The sequence below is a fragment of the Canis aureus genome, chromosome 36, assembly GCF_053574225.1.
Source record: "Canis aureus isolate CA01 chromosome 36, VMU_Caureus_v.1.0, whole genome shotgun sequence".
NCBI lineage: Eukaryota > Metazoa > Chordata > Mammalia > Carnivora > Canidae > Canis > Canis aureus.
This window is the reverse complement of record NC_135646.1, coordinates 18,787,123-18,805,918: the sequence shown is the minus strand read 5'-3', so window position 1 is coordinate 18,805,918 and position 18,796 is coordinate 18,787,123. Positions and strand designations below refer to the sequence as shown.

General features: G+C 40.1%; 1 protein-coding gene, 1 long non-coding RNA gene and 2 pseudogenes across 50 annotated transcripts in view; 3 read left to right on the top strand and 1 right to left on the bottom strand.

Moving 5' to 3' along the window:
- Positions 1-2,722: 2,722 nt before the first annotated feature.
- Positions 2,723-4,531, bottom strand: LOC144305974 (uncharacterized). Its single transcript, XR_013373003.1, has 3 exons — positions 4,336-4,531; positions 3,390-3,482; positions 2,723-3,117 (listed from the first exon to the last, which is right to left on the bottom strand). It is a non-coding gene; the product is annotated as an uncharacterized LOC144305974 (long non-coding RNA).
- ABI2 (abl interactor 2) overlaps positions 4,136-18,796 on the top strand; it is a 119,593-nt gene continuing 104,932 nt past the window's right edge. For 12 of the 49 annotated variants that reach the window (XM_077885169.1, XM_077885163.1, XM_077885189.1 and 9 more), the window contains exon 1: positions 4,147-4,485. In XM_077885169.1, the coding sequence (XP_077741295.1) occupies positions 4,369-4,485 (117 nt within the window). In that variant the 5' untranslated portion in view covers positions 4,147-4,368. Of the gene's footprint in view, positions 4,486-18,796 lie in introns of all 49 variants that reach the window. The other 37 variants (XM_077885170.1, XM_077885179.1, XM_077885153.1 and 34 more) reach the window with 10 other exon arrangements.
- On the top strand, positions 16,017-17,077 carry LOC144305755 (small ribosomal subunit protein uS13 pseudogene; annotated as a pseudogene).
- On the top strand, positions 16,971-17,306 carry LOC144305756 (actin-related protein 2/3 complex subunit 3 pseudogene; annotated as a pseudogene).

Below are 18,796 nucleotides of genomic sequence, written 5' to 3'. Positions count from 1 at the left end.
GGAGCCTGGTTCTCCCTCTGCCTGTGTTTCTGCCTCTTTCCCTGTGTCTCTCATGAATAAATAAATAAAATATTTTAAAAAAAGAGATGATAACAAGGATTAAAATTGGGGGCAAAGCCAAGGTATAGCTTATGAAAAACTGTAATTTGATTTTTAAAAGAATCAGCTGTACTTGTCATTAGTGGGTTAATATGTAAAAAAATCTAGGAATGTTTAGTGCTTACTTTGAATCAAGCTGATGATAAAATTGTTTAAAATGTGTTACCTTGGGCAGTACTAATAAAAATATTTGCTCTGATTTTGGGAGATAATAGTTTCACTGAACTCTTAGAAAAATAATCCATCTTCAAGGTGCCTGGGTGGCTCAGTCAGTTGAGTGTCTGACTTGGTGTTGGCTCAGGTCGTGATCTCGGGGTCATTGTCAAACCCTAAGTCAGGCTCTGTGCTCAGTGGGTAGTCTGCTTGAGATACTCTCTTCCTTTTCCCTCTGGCCCTCCTCTGCTCATGTGGGTGCACGTCCGTGGGTGTGTGGGGGTGGTGATGGAGAGGGTGAGGGAGAGTGAAACTTAAGCAGATTCTGCTCTGAACATTGAGCCTGACATGGGGCTTAATCTCACAACCATGGCATCAGGATCTGAGCTGAAACTAAGAATTGGATGTCCAACTGACTGCCCTATCCAGGAGCCTCAAGAAGTAAATCTTTTAAAAAAAGAAAAAGAATCCCTGTTCATTTTAGGAAAGATGAGCAAAACCAAAAAAACCTTACAGTCCCACCACTCAGATAATATATATGCACACGATACATGTATTTTTTCGTTTTCCTTTTTGCTTAAATTATCTTAGCAGCAGCAGATGTATATCTATATCCTCGGATCCTTAGATTCTGCTGAGTGGTTTTCTGTTTTTGTTTTTTACGTTTTAATTTTAATTCCAGTTAGTTAACATACAGTGTTATATTTGTTTCAGGTGTACAATATAGTGATTAAAACTTCCATACGACACTGGGTACTCATCATAAGTACATGCCTTAATCCCCATCACCTATTTACCCCCCCTTCTCCTCTGGTGACCATCAGTTTGTTCTCTAAAAACAGTCAGTTCTTGGTTTGTCTCCCCCCCCCCCGCTCATTTCTTAAATGCTACACATGAATAAATCATATGGTATTTGTCTTTCTCTGACTGAATTATTCCACTTAGCATTATACTCTCTAGTTTTAGCTATATTGTTGCAGATGGCAAGATTTCATTCTTTATGGCTAATATCCCATTATATAGAGATGATACATGTTATATCTTTATCCATTCATCAATTGATAAACATCTGTGCTGCTTTCATACCTTGGCTATTGCAAATAAACATCGGTGTGCATGTATTCCTTTAAATTCGTGTTTTTATATTTTTAAAAATATTTTATTTATTCATGAGACGGGGGGAGGGGGCAGAGACACAGGCAGAGGGAGAAGCAGGCTCCACGCAGGGAGCCTGACGTGGGACTTGACCATGCCCTGGGCTGAAGGCAGGCCCTGGGATCATGCCCTGGGCTGAAGGCAGGCACCCAACTGCTGAGCCACCCAGGCATCCTGATGCTTTTGTATTTTAGGGGTAAATACCCAGTAGTGTGATTGCTGGATCTAGGGTAGTTCTCTTCTTAACTTTTTTGAGGAACTTCCATGTTTTCCAGAGTGGCTGCACCAGTTTGCATGCCCACCAACAAGAGGGTTCCTTTTTCTCTACAACTTCACCAACACCTGTTGTTTCTTGTGTTGTTGATTTTAGCCATTCTGACAGGTGTGAGGTGGTATCTCCTTGCTTAGTGGTAGATTCCCAGCTGCCAGAAATTTATAATCATAGACCTTCAGAGCCAGAAGGGCCATCTCATCAGCCATTACCTGGAAACTTGTTAGAACTATAATTTGGGCCAGACCAACTGGATCAGAAACCCTGGGTGTGGGCTCAGCAATCCTGTAGTTTAACAAGCCCTCCAGGTGATTCCACTACAGACTGAACTTTGAGAACCGACCTGATTTAAACCCTTTGATTTTTTTTTCAGATAAAAAAGCTAAGATCCAAAGAGGTTGTCACAAGCCAGCTTAAGAAAACAGCAGAATCTTCAGGCAGGGATTCCTAGGATGACCATCATCTTTCAGGGAGACCTGTTTATTGGGCTAATTGCTAAACAGTATTTGAAAATGCCAGGTGGAAATAAGTGTAATACAGTCTGTTTACCACTTAACTCACCTGGTGGGCTTGTTATAGTTCAACAGTAGCCTTTTAACTCACTTTAGTCTGAAAGAAAAGTTTTATCTGTTTTGCTCACTTGATTATTCATGTTTCTTATTCCTTGAAGCAAGTTTATATATTATTTAAGTAACTGCCCCATTCTGTCACCACTGCCTTCTAATCAATCTCTAGTGTGGACCCTACAGCTTTCATTTTTAACACACTCCTTACACTTAAGTTTGAGAACCACTAATTCAGGGGATCCCTGGGTGGCTCTGTGGTTTGGCGCCTGCCTTTGGCCCGGGGCGCGATCCTGGAGTCCTGGGATTGAGTCCCACCTTGGGCTCCTGGTATGGGGCCTGCTTCTCCCTCCTCCTGTGTCTCTGCCTCTATCATAAATAAATAAATCTTAAAAAAAAAAAAAAAAAAACAACAAACCACTAATTCAGATGTTTGAAGTGACTAAGAAAAAGAAAACAAAAACAAAAAAAAACAGATGAATTGGACCAACATTTTCAATATCCTTTAATCTTGGTTCCACACTGAAAATTCAAAATAATTTGTTAATGTGTAGATCATCATATAGTGAATAGAACAACACCAGAGACTGCTCCAGAAATTTGTAATGGCATTGCAAATTATTTTTTGAAAAAGTATAGAATACAGTTTCCTTATTATCCGGGGGCGGGTGGAGTGGGAATCACTGTAGGAGGGCCAAGACATCACAAAAGCAAGAACAAGAGTTGAAATAATGGATCCTGGGACACTTGGGTGGCTCAGTGATTGAGCATCTGTCTTCGGCCCAGGGCGTGATCTGGGGTCCCGGGTTCGAGTCCCGCGTCGGGCTCCCTACATGGAGCCTGCTTCTCCCTCTGCCTCTCATGAATAAATAAAATCTTAAAAGAAAAAGAAAAAAAAAGAAAGAAATAATGGATCCTGTTCTGAACTACCAATGTGGCCAACCCTGACTTTCCACGGCACAAATTAAGGTCACGGAGAGAGCTCAGGAGTGGCCTGAAATTTCAATTTTTTAAAGATCGCATTGTGTGGAGCAGTCAGGATGTAGGGAAACAGAGACAGTATCTGGGGAACGAGAAGAGCCCCGCAAGATCAAAATGATCTACCTTGAATTTCTGTAGCATTTCTACGTTTTTCAAGGCGCTCTCACCTCAACGTTTACTTCATCCATGTCCCAGCCCTGTGAGGAAGGAGATTTTTGCAGCAGCAAAATACATTTTTTCTAGACTTTTAAATACTGGACCTACGAAGGAAATACGAAGGAAAAAAAAGGGGGGGGGGGCGAGGAAGTTGACAGAAGGCGAGAAATGACAGAAAAGGCCGTCCCTGAGGAGGCGAACCGGGCAGAGGGCGAGCCTCAGGCCGAGGCCCGGCGCGCGGGGAGCCTGGCGGCGCTCGGAGGGCAGGAAAATCCTGGGCGCACGACCTTTGGGATTAGGAAACTGGAACGTGCTTATCTGTACCAAAGAGGCTGGATGGAGTCAAAGAAGAGGAAAATGGAAAGCGAGGGGGCACTTAAAGCCGCGCCGAAGTTCTGTGGGCTCCTCTTCTCAGGTCCCGTGACCCCGGGGCTCGGCCTCAGGTGGGGAACGGCGCCCAGCGGCGGCGCGGGCGGCGCGGGAGGGAAGGCAGCGGAGCCGCCGCCCGCACCGAGGAGGCCGCGGCGGACACGTCCCGAGTCACGCAACTGGCGGGGGCCGAAGGGTTAACGGCGCGCCCGGCTCCCGCGCGCTCCCGGCCCCACGGCCGCCGTCGCTAGGAGACGCCGGCGGTGGGGGAGGGGCGGCGCGGGCCGCGCGGCCGAGGGTGGGAATCTTTTTCGGGCGCCCGGGGGCGGAGGGGAGGGAGCGCGCGTGCGCGCGCCCGGCGGTCCGTCAGTCGCTGCGGTGACCGTCCTCCGAGGCCGTCGGCTCGCGCCCCGCCCCCGCCCCCGCCCCGCGGCCCCCTCCCCTGTGGCGCGCCGGGGAGGGGGGTGTTTCTCGCTCCTCCCGAGTTGCCGCCGCCGCCGCCGCCGCTCCTCCTCCTCCTCCTCCTCCTGCTCCTCCTCCCCCTCCTCTCCCAGTCTTGGGTTTCCCAGGCGCTGCCGCCGCCGCTACCTCTGCGGTCTGTATGAGGAGGAGGATGTGAAGATGGCGGAGCTGCAGATGCTGCTGGAGGAGGAAATCCCGGGGGGCCGCCGGGCCCTCTTCGACAGTTACACGAATCTGGAACGGGTGGCGGATTACTGCGAGAACAACTACATCCAGGTGCGGAGCCGGTCCCGGCCGGGCGCGCGGCGGGGTGAGGGGGGGCGGGGGGATCCCCGGGGCCGGGGCCGCGCGCCTGAGGGGGCGCCGAGGCCGCGGCGGGGCCGGGGAGCAGGGCGGGAGCTGGGGCCGGGACTTGGCCAGAAGCCTCCGGCTGCGGGAGATTGTGGCTTTGAGACACCTTAAAACGCCCCGAATCAGCCCTCGGTGCGGGGCGTGCGTGTGTGGTGTCCCCGCCTCTCCGCTGCTTCTCCCCCTCGGCCGCCCCCGCACGCGGCGCCCGGCGGGGCTCGCGAGGGCGGAGGAGGCGGACGGTGTGGTTCCTTGGATTTGACAGAATTCGGTTCCCCCCTAGGGCAGGGGTGTGCGTGTGCGTGTGTGTGTGTGTGGGGGGGGGGGGGATTGATGGATGCCCCCTCCCCCTTCCCTCAGGCTCTGGAGGATTTTTAAGGGGCTCTGTTGCTGCAGAGTAAAGTGCCTCGGTTTTATAGTCCTATAAAGGCCTCGAGGGGCTGGTGATTTTGTTTGTTTATTTTATAGTTTCTAATCGGGGAATACAGTAGGAGAGCAGTTGCCTCTTGTTGGAAGTTACTGCCATTTTCCTCCCTATAGAGAATGAGAAACTGCACGGTAATAAGCATCTCCTCTCCCCCCTCCCCCCCCATTCCCCTTTAGCAGACTTAATTTTCCTGTGGGGGGAAAAACTGTATTTTTCAGCCAGGATTAGGAGAGGATCCTCATGGTTTAATTTTTCCCTGAGATGGTTGGTTTGGCGCGGGGGCTCCTAGGGGTAACGCTGTTTCTCTGTGTGGAGGTGGGGTGTCTTGGGGGAGATGAGATCCAGCTGCGCCTGGATGAAGCAAAAGAGTCTTCGGCCTAAAAAAAAAAAAAATCATTTAAAAATGATTTGGGAGGAGAGGTTAAAGCACACAGTTTGCAAATACACCATCTTTTGTTTTTCTCTATGGTTGATTTTTCTGAATCCCAGGTTCTACCTCCATTTTTTCCCCCTTCCCATTTAAATTCTCTTGGGATGAAGATGGAAATGGAAGAAGTATGTTAAGTTATTTTTTTTTTTTCACTATCCCTCCCCCCCCCCCCCACCTCCGTCTCTCCAGGCATCCTTCTTAATACAGCTATATTGTGAAACATTCTTCACTCTTAGTGTAAACTAACTAAATAAATAGGTATTAGAATGTATAGGTTCATAAATTTTGTAAGGATGCATAAATAACTAAGGATTTGTTAGATTTTACTTGATTGGATGTATACCGAACTCTGTATTCTCTTGTACGGATTACTGGTGTTGGAGAAGGAACCAGATATAATCCAAGGTTTTTCCCTCCCAAAGAGGGAAAGTATGGCTAGTAGGAACTGAAAAAATGTGTCTCGGGTCAAAGATGCATGCAAAAAAAAATACAGTGGTCCATATTTGGAGGATGCTTTGCTAATTCTGAGTGGGATAGGAAAGAGGCAAATGTTGAGTTGCTCAGTTTTCCACTGAATATATTAAAAAATCTTCTGTAGCCTGGCACTGTGTAAAGGGTTGATGATACTCACCTAGTGTCTCCGGAATTTCATAGTGTAGTTAATAGGAGAGGCTGATCTGTGAGCAAATGAATAATGTAGTGTGTCAATTCATACTCTGTAAGGGACTGAAGGTAGGAAGAAGGACTGGAGAAAGCTATACTATTCTCAGGAAATTCACAGTCTCTAGGAGAGGCAAATCTAAAAGGACTGACCTGATAATTCCATTGCCTCTTGCAACATATTATGGGATTATAGGTCAGAAGAGACATTGAGAGTGAAAAAGTGATTTGGTAGCCGTTAGTGCCATAATAATAATAAAAAGAGAAACAGATTTGTCTATTCTTTGGAAAATAATTTTTATTTTTTTATTTTTTTATTTTTTTAAAATTTTTATTTATTTATGATAGTCACACACAGAGAGAGAGAGAGAGAGAGAGAGGCAGAGACACAGGCAGAGGGAGAAGCAGGCTCCATGCACCAGGAGCCTGACGTGGGACTCGATCCCGGGTCTCCAGGATCACGCCCTGGGCCAAAGGCAGGCACCAAACTGCTGCGCCACCCAGGGATCCCCGGAAAATAATTCTTATTGTAATTTGAAGGTATAGTTTTTATTAGATTACAGTTAATACATAAAGGTAAAGTATATGGATTAATAAAGCTGAGAGGTTAAAGGGATTGAGTCATCTTTTTAAATATTTTGTACGTTTCATCTAGTTGAAAAGAACATTACCACCACCATTATCTGTTTTAGCAATAGGAATAAAAATTTAGTGTGGTGGCATTTTAAAACTCATAGTATAGATATTAATAGAAATGGATTTAAAATATTTTTTCAATTTAGCAACTAAAATAGATTTTACACTTTAGATTTTACACCCTAGGTTATCATCTGTTTCATGATGCAGTGGGTATATTATTGGTGTTTTTCTCTTCCCAGATGACAGCTCTTGCATGATTTGTTTGTAGTAAAGTTGATAAATAGAACATGCTGATAGTGGATTTGTGCTGACCCAGCTGTACATTTGACCCAACTGGCTCTCCTTGTGACCAGAGAACTGACCAGCAGGGGTTTTGATGCTGCCTCTAACCCTGCAGTAGATGAAAGTTAATTCATTGGATATATGATCACATTGTCAGTTTAGCCTTGTTAGAGCGTCATGCCCTAATCACAAGCTTGGGTTAACTATCAGTTTAGCCTTGTTAGAGCATCATGCCCTAATCACAAGCTTGGGTTAACTGACGCTCATTTTATTTTGTGGAAATGTAATTTTTGACAGTAAAGTAGAAAAAGATAAATCTGTTGATTGTATATGGCAAAGGGTAAAGTTCTTTGTTCAGTGCTCTTAAATAGCTGGTTTTAAGCATAGGAATATCCAAATAAATACGTTAAATAAGAATATTCTAAATGTGGATTATATTTAGTGTGAAAATTGAGCAAAGGAAGGAAAAATGATTGTGCTGTCCTTCTGGAAACAACTGTGTTTAAATTGTTCCTAATAAAAACCTCCTTCAGATATATTATCAGCATTAAGAGTGACTAGGTATTGCCTGTTTTAACACACACAAACACATGTATAGCAATGTTGTCAGTAGTAGTTTTGCAGGTTACTAATGCAGTTGATGTTAAAAATTTTAAGATCATCTTTAGTAAAAATTTAAATGGTTTTCTTTTTTCAACCTCTAGAAAAAGTGATAGTAAAAATATTCTAAAATGATGGTAAAAAGTTATAACTAACATTTGCTGATATTTACCTGATTGATTTTATTTCTTATTTGTAAAAAAGGACTTAGTAATTGTTAAGGATTTTTTAAAAGATACATGTAAGATCTGTGTGTCTTTTTTTCATTTATTAATATAAACATTGATACCTAATCTAAGAAGTATTCAGAAGTTTTAAACAATGTTTTGATTGACTTGGAACTTACATTTTTACAAGTAGAAGGATTTTAATGAGTTGCTTTAATGTGTTGGTAGATGAAATAAATTTATAGTTTTTTTTCTAGAGTAGATCTGAGAAACTTATTTTTCCTTTATTGAAAAGATATATTTATTGGGATGCCTTGGTGGCTCAACAGTTGAGCATCTGCCTGAGGTTCAGGTCCAGGGATTGAGTCCTGCATCAGGCTCCCTGCAAAGGGCCTGCTTCTCCCTCTGCCTACGTCTCTGCCTCTTTCTCTGTGTCTCTCATGAGTAACTAAATAAAATCTTAAAAATATATATATTTGTTTGAGAGAGAGAGAGGATAAGCATGTGTGCCTGGGGAGGGGGAGGGCAGAAGGACAGGGTGACAAGCAGACTCCCTGGTTAGTGAGGAGTCCCACTCAGGGCTGGATCCCAGGACCATGAGATCATGACATGAGCTGAAAATGAGAGTTGGACGTTTGACTGACTGAGCCACCTGGTGACCTTACATTTTTCCTTTTGTTAGATAAAATAGTTATTGCTTTTTGTGAGTGATAATTCACATTAGATATATAATAAATCCCATTGTCCATCACTTGGAGTATGAGCAAAATCATCCAGTAACATGGATTTGCTCAGAACAGAAATTAAAAATGTGTCTTAGGGGAAGCCTGGCTGCCTCAGTCTGTAAAGCATGCAGCTCTTGATCTCAAGGTCATGAGTTAAAGCCCCATGTTGGGCATAGAGCTTACTTAAAAAAAATAAGAAAATAAAAAATACTTAATAAAAAATATTTTCAAAACATGTACCTTAAGTCTTATCTGATTTTTTTTTTTATTTTGGATAATAGGAAAGATGTCATTAGTGGCTTCCCTTTTTCATCTTTATCAATAAGGATACTCCCAGAATTCATTAAAAATTGTGTGAAAAGTTTATAAGAGCTAATAGAAGCATGGCTTGTTACCAGATTCATTAAAAAGTAATAAACAATATAAAGATTTAAAATTGTTATTTAATAAAAACTATTAGAATACATACTCACTGTTGAAAAATTATTAGGAAAAATTAAGGAAGAAACTTAAAATTGTCCAGTCATTTTGCATATGTGTCTGGTATTTACATTTTTAAATCTTTGCTATACACAACTATATATCAAAAATGGGCTCATGTTATTACCTCTGTACCTTTCTTTAAAAATAAATTTTATTATTTTCATTGTAAAGATTTTATTTTTAAGTACTCTCTCCGGACAGTGTGGGGCTTGAAGTTATGATCTGGATATCAAGAGGTTTATCTTTATGTATTTGAGTTCTTCTCACAAATAGAAGAATCTTAAAGTCACCTAGTGTAGAGGAGAAAGTCATTTGAGAGTAGATAACTTCAGGACCAATATTTATATCATTCCCTATAACTTTTGTCTTTTACTTCCACAGAGAGGAATGAACCACATAAGTGGACACCAGACTGAGTTTCCCTAGATTGAAGTGACTTAATTCAGCAGGATTTGATTAAGGTTTATCATCCTCAGAGAAACTAGTCCTAACAGATATTTGGTAATTGAATTTTTAGTAATAACCCAATCATTATCAAGAGCTTTGATAACATTGTGAACACAGACTAAATTATATTTGAACCCTAACTCTTTTTTTTTCCCTAACTCTTTTTTATAATTAAAGTTAAAATAATAAAATAATAAAATAATAAAATAATAATTAATATATAATTAAAATAATTTTTTAGAATTTTGTCATCTGTGTACTTTCTACCCCATGGTACTTAATTGGCTTCTTAATTCCGTTTATTGATCCAAGGACTGAGATTGCATTTCATTTTGCCCTACCTTGAAGAACTTCTTGGTATGAAATTACCCTTTACTCAAACAATTCATAAACTCTCCTTTACTTTGACTTCTTACTGTGGTATGATTAATGTTTGAATATGTGATAGGCTTACTTTACTCAGGGTCATCTTTTTTCTCCCAGAGAATAGTTAATAACCAGATTGATCTACTTTTGTGTAGAATATACCATGGAGATATTTTTGAGCATGGGATCCTTCTGGTGTTACTTTCCTTTTAAAATGGAAGGAATTTTTTTTTATTATTATTATTATTATTTATTAATTTATTTATTTACTTAAGATTTTATTTATTCATGAGAGACAGAGAGAGAGGCAGAGACACAGGCAGAGGGAGAAACAGGCTCCATGCAGGGAGCCTGATGTGGGACTCAATCCCGGGACTCCAGGATCACGCCCTGGGCCAAAGGCAGGCGCCAAACCGCTGAGCCACCCAGGGATCCCCTGGAAGGAATTTTAATAGCATGCAATGGCAGTGTGTCTAAATGTAATCTCAGTGAATGAATGGAAATATCCTGAAAATTAGACTATTTGTGGACTTTGACAGCTTATGATTGAATTTTTATGGGATTTCTTAATAGATTGGTCTCATGAAGTAGCAAGTGGGACAGTACCTACTTTGAATTTTTTCATTTACTTTGTGTTCTTCATATATAAATCTTCTAGAGGATAGAGTCATGTCTTTAAAAAAATTGGCATTTTGTCCAAAAATCAATTGAAATGTGTGTGGGTTGGTTTTGGGTTCTGTTTTGTTCCTTTGATCTTTGTGTATACACTTTGTTCATATCAGGCTATAGCTTTATACTAAGTCTTGATGTCAAGTAGTGTGAATCTGCTACTTTGTTTTTTTTTTTTTAAGATTTTATTTATTTATTCAAGAGAGAAACACAGAGAGACAGAGAGAGAGAGAAGCAGAGACACAGGCTGAGGGAGGAGCAGGCTCCTTGCAGGGAGCCCGACGTGGGACTCAATCCTGGGTCTCCAAGATCATGCCCCGGCTGAAGGCTGCGCTAAACCGCTGAGCCACCGGGGTGCCCTGCTACTTTGTTCTTTGTCAGAATTGTTTTGTCTTTTCTAGGTCCCCTGCTTTTTATTTTATATTTTATTTTTAAAATTCATGAAAAAGACTAATTTATATATTTATTCATGAGAGATACAGAGAGAGGCAGAGACACAGGCAAAGGGAGAAGCAGGCTTCCTGCCGGATTCTGGGATCATGCCCTCAGCCAAAGGAAGACTCTCAACCACTGAGTCACACAGGCACCCCACTCACCCACCCCCTGCTTTTTAAATAAATGTTTTAGAATCAGCTTTTTAATTTCTGCAGCCCTACTGGGATTTTGAATGGAATTGGAATGAATCTGTAGATCATTTGGGGACAAATTGATACTTTGACAATATTGAGTCTTCCATTCTATGGATTTGGTATTTTTTCTGTTTATTTAGGTCATCTTTGATTTCTCTTGTCATTATAGGCCTTAGAATACAAATTTTGCACATATATTGTTACATTTATCCCTAATTCTTTCATGATTTTTGGTGCTATAGTAGATAGTACTGTTTTTAAAATTTTCAGTTTCCATTCATTACTAGTGTTACAGAAATAAGATTGATTTTTGTATATTGATCTTTTTATCCTATGACTTTGCTAAATTTATATTTTAAATGTAATAGCTTTTGTTGAAGATTTTTTGTGTGTGTGTGTGTTTTTTATGTAGACAGTCATGTTATCAGCAAATAAAGGTGGCTTCAATTATTCCTTTCTAATTTTTTTCCTTTTATTTCCCTTTTTTGCCTTATATCACTGTTCAGGACTTCCAATATGATGTTGAGTAAGAATGGGAATGGTGAGAACCTATGTTCTTCACTTTTTTTCAGTTTTAGAGGGAAAACAGCTAATCTTTCACTGTTAAATATGAAAATAGCTTTAGGTTTTTTGTGGATGCCCTATGTTAGATTGGGGAAGTTCTCTTTTATTCTTAGTTTGCTGAGAAGGTTTTTTTTTTTTTTTTTTTTTTTTTTTTTTTTTCTAAAAAACCATGAATGGATGTTATATTTTATCACATGCCTTTTCCATACCTACTAAGATGTTCATTTTACTTTTAGTCTGTTGATAAGGTGAATTGTTTGGTTACAAAATGTATTTTAGAAAATTGTACTTATAGAAAGTTTGATCAGTGAAGTAATATGCATTTTGAATTCTAGACCATTTTTCTTTTACAAGAAATGGACATATATAAATGTCTAGAAATTTGCTACAATAAACAAGCTTGGCTAAACAGGAGTACATTGTAATTGGACTGCTATTTACTCTGCTATATGCTATATTTTTTGTGTGCAGAAGGACTGTTTATAAAAGCTTACAGCATTGTTTAAAAAGCTCATTTGTTTTCATGTTGAGATCACTAAAATAGTTATCTAAAAACTGAGAATATGATATGGGTTAAATAGCGGTTTTGAAATTAAATACTATTATGGAGATCACTGGGTGGCGCAGCGGTTTGGCGCCTGCCTTTGGCCCAGGGCGCGATCCTGGAGACCCGGGATCGAATCCCACATCGGGCTCCCGGTGCATGGAGTCTGCTTCTCCCTCTGCCTGTGTCTCTGCCTCTCTCTCTCTCTCTCTGTGACTATCATAAATTCTCTCTGTGACTATCATATATAAATAAAAAAAATAAATAAAAAAAATACAATCCACTTAAAAAAAATAAATAAATACTATTATGTATTGAAGATAATTTTAATTTTAGTGGCCATGTGACTGGGAGTTTATTTAACCTCTCCAACTCAGTTTTCTTATCTAAAAGATAGTATAATTACAGCAGCTACTTTATAGAGTAGTTTTGAAGATTAAGTGAGTTAATATAGCTAATACAATACATGTTTAATCAAATCTAAGATTATCAGTTTTTAAGATACACCATTATTTTATGTGCCACTAAATTAATGAACACTGCTTCGTAAACACTTAAAATACTGCCACTTGACTGACGCAGTTCATTTCGATTTCGATTATGTTAAAATATGAAAAAATATCCTACAATGAAATATGCTGTTTGCTTTTATGATAATCATTATTAATGATGAAGATTTAAATATTTTGTCATCTTTTTACCCTGCTCTTTTGTAGTATGTCTTTGGTTACTTTTTTAATTTAAAGGATTTTGATAGGATGAAATATGATTATATTTGAGGTTCAAAGATGCTAGGCGGTGCTAGGATTTTTTGCATGCTAGTTTCCCATGTCCTGTTTATTTTTATTTGTTTTTGTTTTTTAAACTATTTTATTTATTCATGAGAGAGAGAGAGGCAGAGATATAGACAGAGGGAGAAGCAGGCTCCATACAGAGAGCCCAGTGTGGGACTTGATCCCGGAACTCCAGGATCACACCCTGAGCCGAAGGCAGATGTTCAGCCGCTGAGCCACCCAGGCGTCCCTGTTTTTATTGTTTTTAATTTAAAAAAAAATTTTTTTTTGTTGCAGTTTTTAGAAAGTAATCTTTGCATTCACCATGGGGCTCAAATTCACAATCTGAGATCAAGAGTCATGTACTCCACTGATTGAGCCAGCATGGTACCCCCACATGTCCTGTTTAACTACCAATATATGATGGCAGTATTTTTCTAGTTAAACAAAATTTCACAGCTTTTTGCAACTAAAATGTATTCCATAATGTTGTGGTTCACATTCATAAATAGTTGTAATTTAATAGTGATATACTAACTAGGGATTCCCTGGGTTCAAAAGCTTTATCCAAAAACTGAATAATTGCTTTAGAGTGATATTCTTTTTTTTTTTTTTTAAGATTTTTATTTATTCATTCATGAGAGACACAGAGATAGGGAGAGGGAGAAGTAGGCTCCCTATGGGGAGCCTGATGCAGGACTCGATCCGAGGACACCACCTGAGCCAAAGGCAGATGCTTAACCACTGAGCTACCTAGGAGTCCCTAGAGTGATATTTCTTAACTTTTTATGCCTCATGCCCTCTTTTGATAAATAAAAAAAATCAACCTACCTTCCTTCTTTTATATCCATTTTATGATTATATACTGACTTAGAGCATAACCATTGTAACTTTCAGCTTCTCCAGCATTTTGCCAAGATGGAGGGATTTAGGTGAGTTGGGCCTTCTAGAGTTTATATCAGGGTGACAAATTTGGCAAAGTCCAGAGGTTCATGGAGGAGTCTTCAGATGATATATCACCAGATATTGTATTATCATTTAGTTTATGACCACTGTAGCTCCTATTTTGAACTTATGTGTATAAGGCCATTTGTTTAAAATGTGAAGACATTTATTTAACTTGACACAGTATCTTTTGAGTATACAACCTTATAGTCCTATGGTATTACTTTCAAACTTTGAAGGAGATTTTATTATAATACAAAAAATCTGATACTGCAGACAATTCTTAATTTCTAAACATTCAAACTGTTATATTAATTTTCTGTTGCTGTTATAACAAATTACCACAAATTTCAGCAGTTTAAAACAACACAAATTTATTGTTTTATAATTCTGGAGGTCAGAAGTCTACAATGGACCACAGAATTATGTTCTTTCTGGAGGCTCTAGGGGAGAATCAATTCCCTTGCCTTTTCCAGATTCGAAAGGCTGTCCACATTCCTTAACTTATGAACCTCTTTCAGATTCCAAGCCACCAATGGCATCACTCCAACCTCAGCTTCTGTTTTCACATCTTTTTCTCTCCCTGCTTCCATCATCACATTCCCCTTTGCTCCCCTTGCTGGGTTGTCACGTTGCCTTCTGACTCTGATCCTCTGCTCCTTTATAAAGACCCACTTTGCGCCCACTCTGATAATCTTTCCATCTTATGTAAGGTAACATATTCACAGGTGCCAGGAGATTAGGATGTGCTCATCTTGGGAGAGGGAGCATTATTCAGTCACAATATCTGAACATAACTTTTCCTTCCTGTATCAATAAATGGCAAGTCTAACCCCCTTGATACCTGAGCCCCAAACCTTGGTACTATCCTTGACCCTTCTCTTTTGCATTGGATAACAGATAACTTTATCTTCATGTGTCTAGATCTGACTACCACCACCTCTACTGCTACCAGCCTGGTCCAAGCCACCATTATCCCTCAGTTATAGCAATAGTTAGAGTGATCTTTTAAAAATCTTAGATTATGTTCATTTCAAAACACTCAGAGACTTCCTTTCTCACTCAGCATAAGAACTCTCTAGTTCTTGTAGGCCTTAGTAGTGCTGACAAGCATCAATGATCTAGCTTTCTAGTCTTGACTCCTAATTTAATTCTTCTCCTTTGCTTATTCTATTCCTGCCACTTGGCCTCTTTTTCTTGAACATAATAGGCAAACTTCTGTCTCAAGACTTTTTTAGAGAGAATGTGTGTGTGCACATGCAAATGGCGGCGAAGGCCTGTAGGAGGGAGCAGTGTGAGAATATCCTAAGCAGGCTCCACTACCATCATGGGGCCCATTGCAGGGCTAGATATCAAGATCCCAAGATGGTGACCTGAGCAGAGATCCGTCAGTCAGTTAACTGACTGAGCCACCCAGTCTCCCTCCTTTTTTTTTTTTTTAAGTAAACTCTGACCACTTTTATTAAAGGAAAAATTTTGTGAGAATTATTTTTCACTAGTCTGTTCTGGCGTGCTTCTAATGATATCAGAATCACCTGGGTCCAGTGACAGCCCGTGTACATACTCTATAGTATTTACCACATGCTTGCCCAATTTAATATTATTACCATGTTTGGCAAACATGGTGTAGTATTCTATTTCACATTTCCTCAAGGCTGGGCAGTTGTTGACGAGGATGACCAGTTTTACTTTGTCATGTCTGATCATTTTCAGAGTCAGCCTCTACTCCAGCAGGCCCTTTCCACTTTTTTTTTTTTTAAGATTTTTTATTTATTTATTCATGAGAGACACGGGGGGGGGGGCGGGTGTGTGGGGAGATAGACACACACACATACACACACACACACACACACACACACAGAGACAGAGACACAGGCAGAGGGAGAAGCAGGCCCAATGCAGGGATCCCAATGTGGGACTTGATCCCGGGTCTCCAGGATCACACCCTGGGCTGAAGGCGGCATTAAACCGCTGAGCCACCAGGCTGCCCAGCACTTTCCACTTTTCATGATGAGTTGGAGCTTAGAGTTGATCAATTCCAGCAACATTTTCATCTTTTTTGGGGTCACCATCTTCCTGTCTAAGGTGCAGGATGGCCCCAACCAAGAGCAGCTGCAAGGTAGCTGGATGTGAGAAAGGTCCCTCAAGACTTTTTTACTTTGCATTTACCACACCCTTTACCAGGAGTGCTCATTCTCCAGATAGTTATATTACTGGATCTTTCACCTTTTTTATGCTTTTGACCAAATGTCAACTTATATTTTTTTGACTTAAAAGAAACCAAAACAACTTTTACTTCTTGTCTAGCTTGAAACCTGGGCACTGTGAAGATGCCAGCTTACCACTCTTGTCTTATGGACCTTGACACCAGACTCTTTGGAGTCATGGCACTGTTGCCTATCAGAAGTCAGTTCAAAGGACCCACTCGCAGAGAGACAAAAGATACAGATACTGTAGTTGAAGCCATATTTTACTTCAAGGCCAATGTCTTCTTCAAAAACTATGAGATCCCCTCTTCCACAGGATGCCCGTATCCCGCTGCTGGGGGTGCTACCATGTCTGTGGTGATCCCTAAGAAGTTCCAGTACATTCTGCGAGTACTCAACACCAATATCGATGGACGGTGGAAAATAGCCTTTGCCATCACAGCGATTAAGGGTGTGGGGCGAATATATGCTTATGTGGTGTTGAGGAAAGCAGACATTGATCTCACCAAGAGAGCTGGAGAGCTCACTGAGGATGAGGTGAAATGTGTGGTCACCATTATGCAGAATCCACGCCAGTATAAGATCCCAGACTGGGTTTTGAGTAGATAAGAGGGTGTGAAGGATGGCAAGTACAGCCAGGTCCTGGCCAATGGTCTGGACAACGAACTTCGTGAAGATCTGGAGAGACAAGAAGATTTGGGCCAACAGGGGGCTGCACCACTAACTGGAGACTTCATGTCTGAGGCCAGCACACCAAGACCACAGGGTGCCTTGGTCACACCATTGGTGTGTTCAAGAAAAAATAAACCTGTAGGTCTTGTCTATTAATAAATAGTTTATACATCTGAAAAAAAAAAAGAGAACAAAACAAAAATCAAAATAAAACAAAAAAAACTATGAGATTCCAAAAAGCCAAGGTGCAAAAGAAATTTATACCCTGGGAATCACTAATTTTCCATTCCTGGAGAGCCTGGTTTTCCACTTAATGCAATTTATGTTAAACCTGCAAACAAAGAGGAAAATAAGGTGATAAGAACCTACTTAAAAGCAGCTCTCTTGTTCTCTCTTAAAAGAGACAAGAGACTGAGACTTTGTGAGAAAGTTTTTGGTCCTCAGAATGATAAACTAGCAAGTGGTGGACTTCGTGAAGAGACGGTTCATGAACAACAGCCTTTCAGGACCTGGACAGTGAAAGGAGCTTGGGCAGATAGTTTCCACAGCCGTGGGCAGCATTTTACACCAAGATATACACAATTCTTTGCCTTTATCTGATAGTTTTATACAGAAGAGAGAAGAGAGCATGTTGAAGAGCTCTTTATCCAGAATTTGGGTGGGGGAGGGAAGAATGGGTTGTTGAAGGGTGATTTGAAATTTTCTGGAATATTAAGCTAGTAGTACTTAATAAGTAATAATAAATTTGTAACAATCCAAAAAAACCAAAAACTTTTAAAAATTATTTTTTAATCTCAGTTTAATTAGATAATGTTATATTAGTTTCACATGGAAAATGTAGTGATTCAACGATTCTATACATTACTCACTGCTTATCGCAATAAGTGTATTCTTAATCGTTTTCATCTGTTTCACCCATCCTCCTACCTACCTCCCCTTTGGTAACCATTTGTTCTATTTTTTTAAAGATTCATTTATTTATTCATGATAGACATAGAGGCAGAGACACAGGCAGAGGGAGAAGCAAGCTCCCCACAAGGAGCCCGATGTGGGACTCAATCTCAGGACCCTGGGGTGTCCCTGTTCTCTATATTTAAGAGAGTTTTTTTGCTTGTTTCTTTTCTTCCTTCATTTTGTTTTGTTTCTTAAATTCATATTTAAGGAAGTGTATTTCACATATGAGTGAAATCATATATTTGTCTCTCTCTGACTTATTTCACTTAGTGATATACTATCTAGCTCCATCAATGTTGTTGGAAAGAGCAAGATTTCGTTCTTTTTTATGGGTAATAGTCAACAGTAACAACATTTTTCTTTCTTTAAGTGAGCTTTGTGCCCAATATGCCTCTCGAACTCACAACCCTGAGATTGAGTCACATGCTCTACTGACTGAGCCAGTCAGGCACTTCATACCACATCTTCTTTATCCACTCATCTATCAATGGACATTTGTGTTGCTTCCATAATTTGGTGGTTGTAAATAATGCTGCAATACATATAGGGGTGCATATATCTTTTTGCATTAGTGTGTTAATATTCTTTGGTTAAATATGCAGTAGTGGAATTACTGAATCCTATGGTAATTCTATTCTTAGTTTTTTGAGGAATCTCCATACTGTTTTCCACAGTGTCTAAACCAGTTTGCAGTCCCACCAACAGTGTACAAGAGTTCCCTTTTCTCCACATCCTTGCCAACACTGTTGTTTCTTGTATTAATTGATTTTAGCTATTCTGATTAGGTATGAGGTGATATCTCAGTATGGTTTTGATTTACATTTCAAAATTTACATTTGATGATTAGTGATGTTGAGCATCTCTTCGTGTATCTGTTGGCCATCTTTTTTGGAGAAATGTCTGTTCACATCAACTGCCCATTTTTCACTTGGATTATTTGTTGTTTTTTTTTTTTTTTGGTGTTGATTTGTATAAGTTCCTTGTCTAGTTTGGATATTAACCCTTTATTGAATATATCATTTGCAAATATCTTTTCCCATTCAGTAGGACATCTTT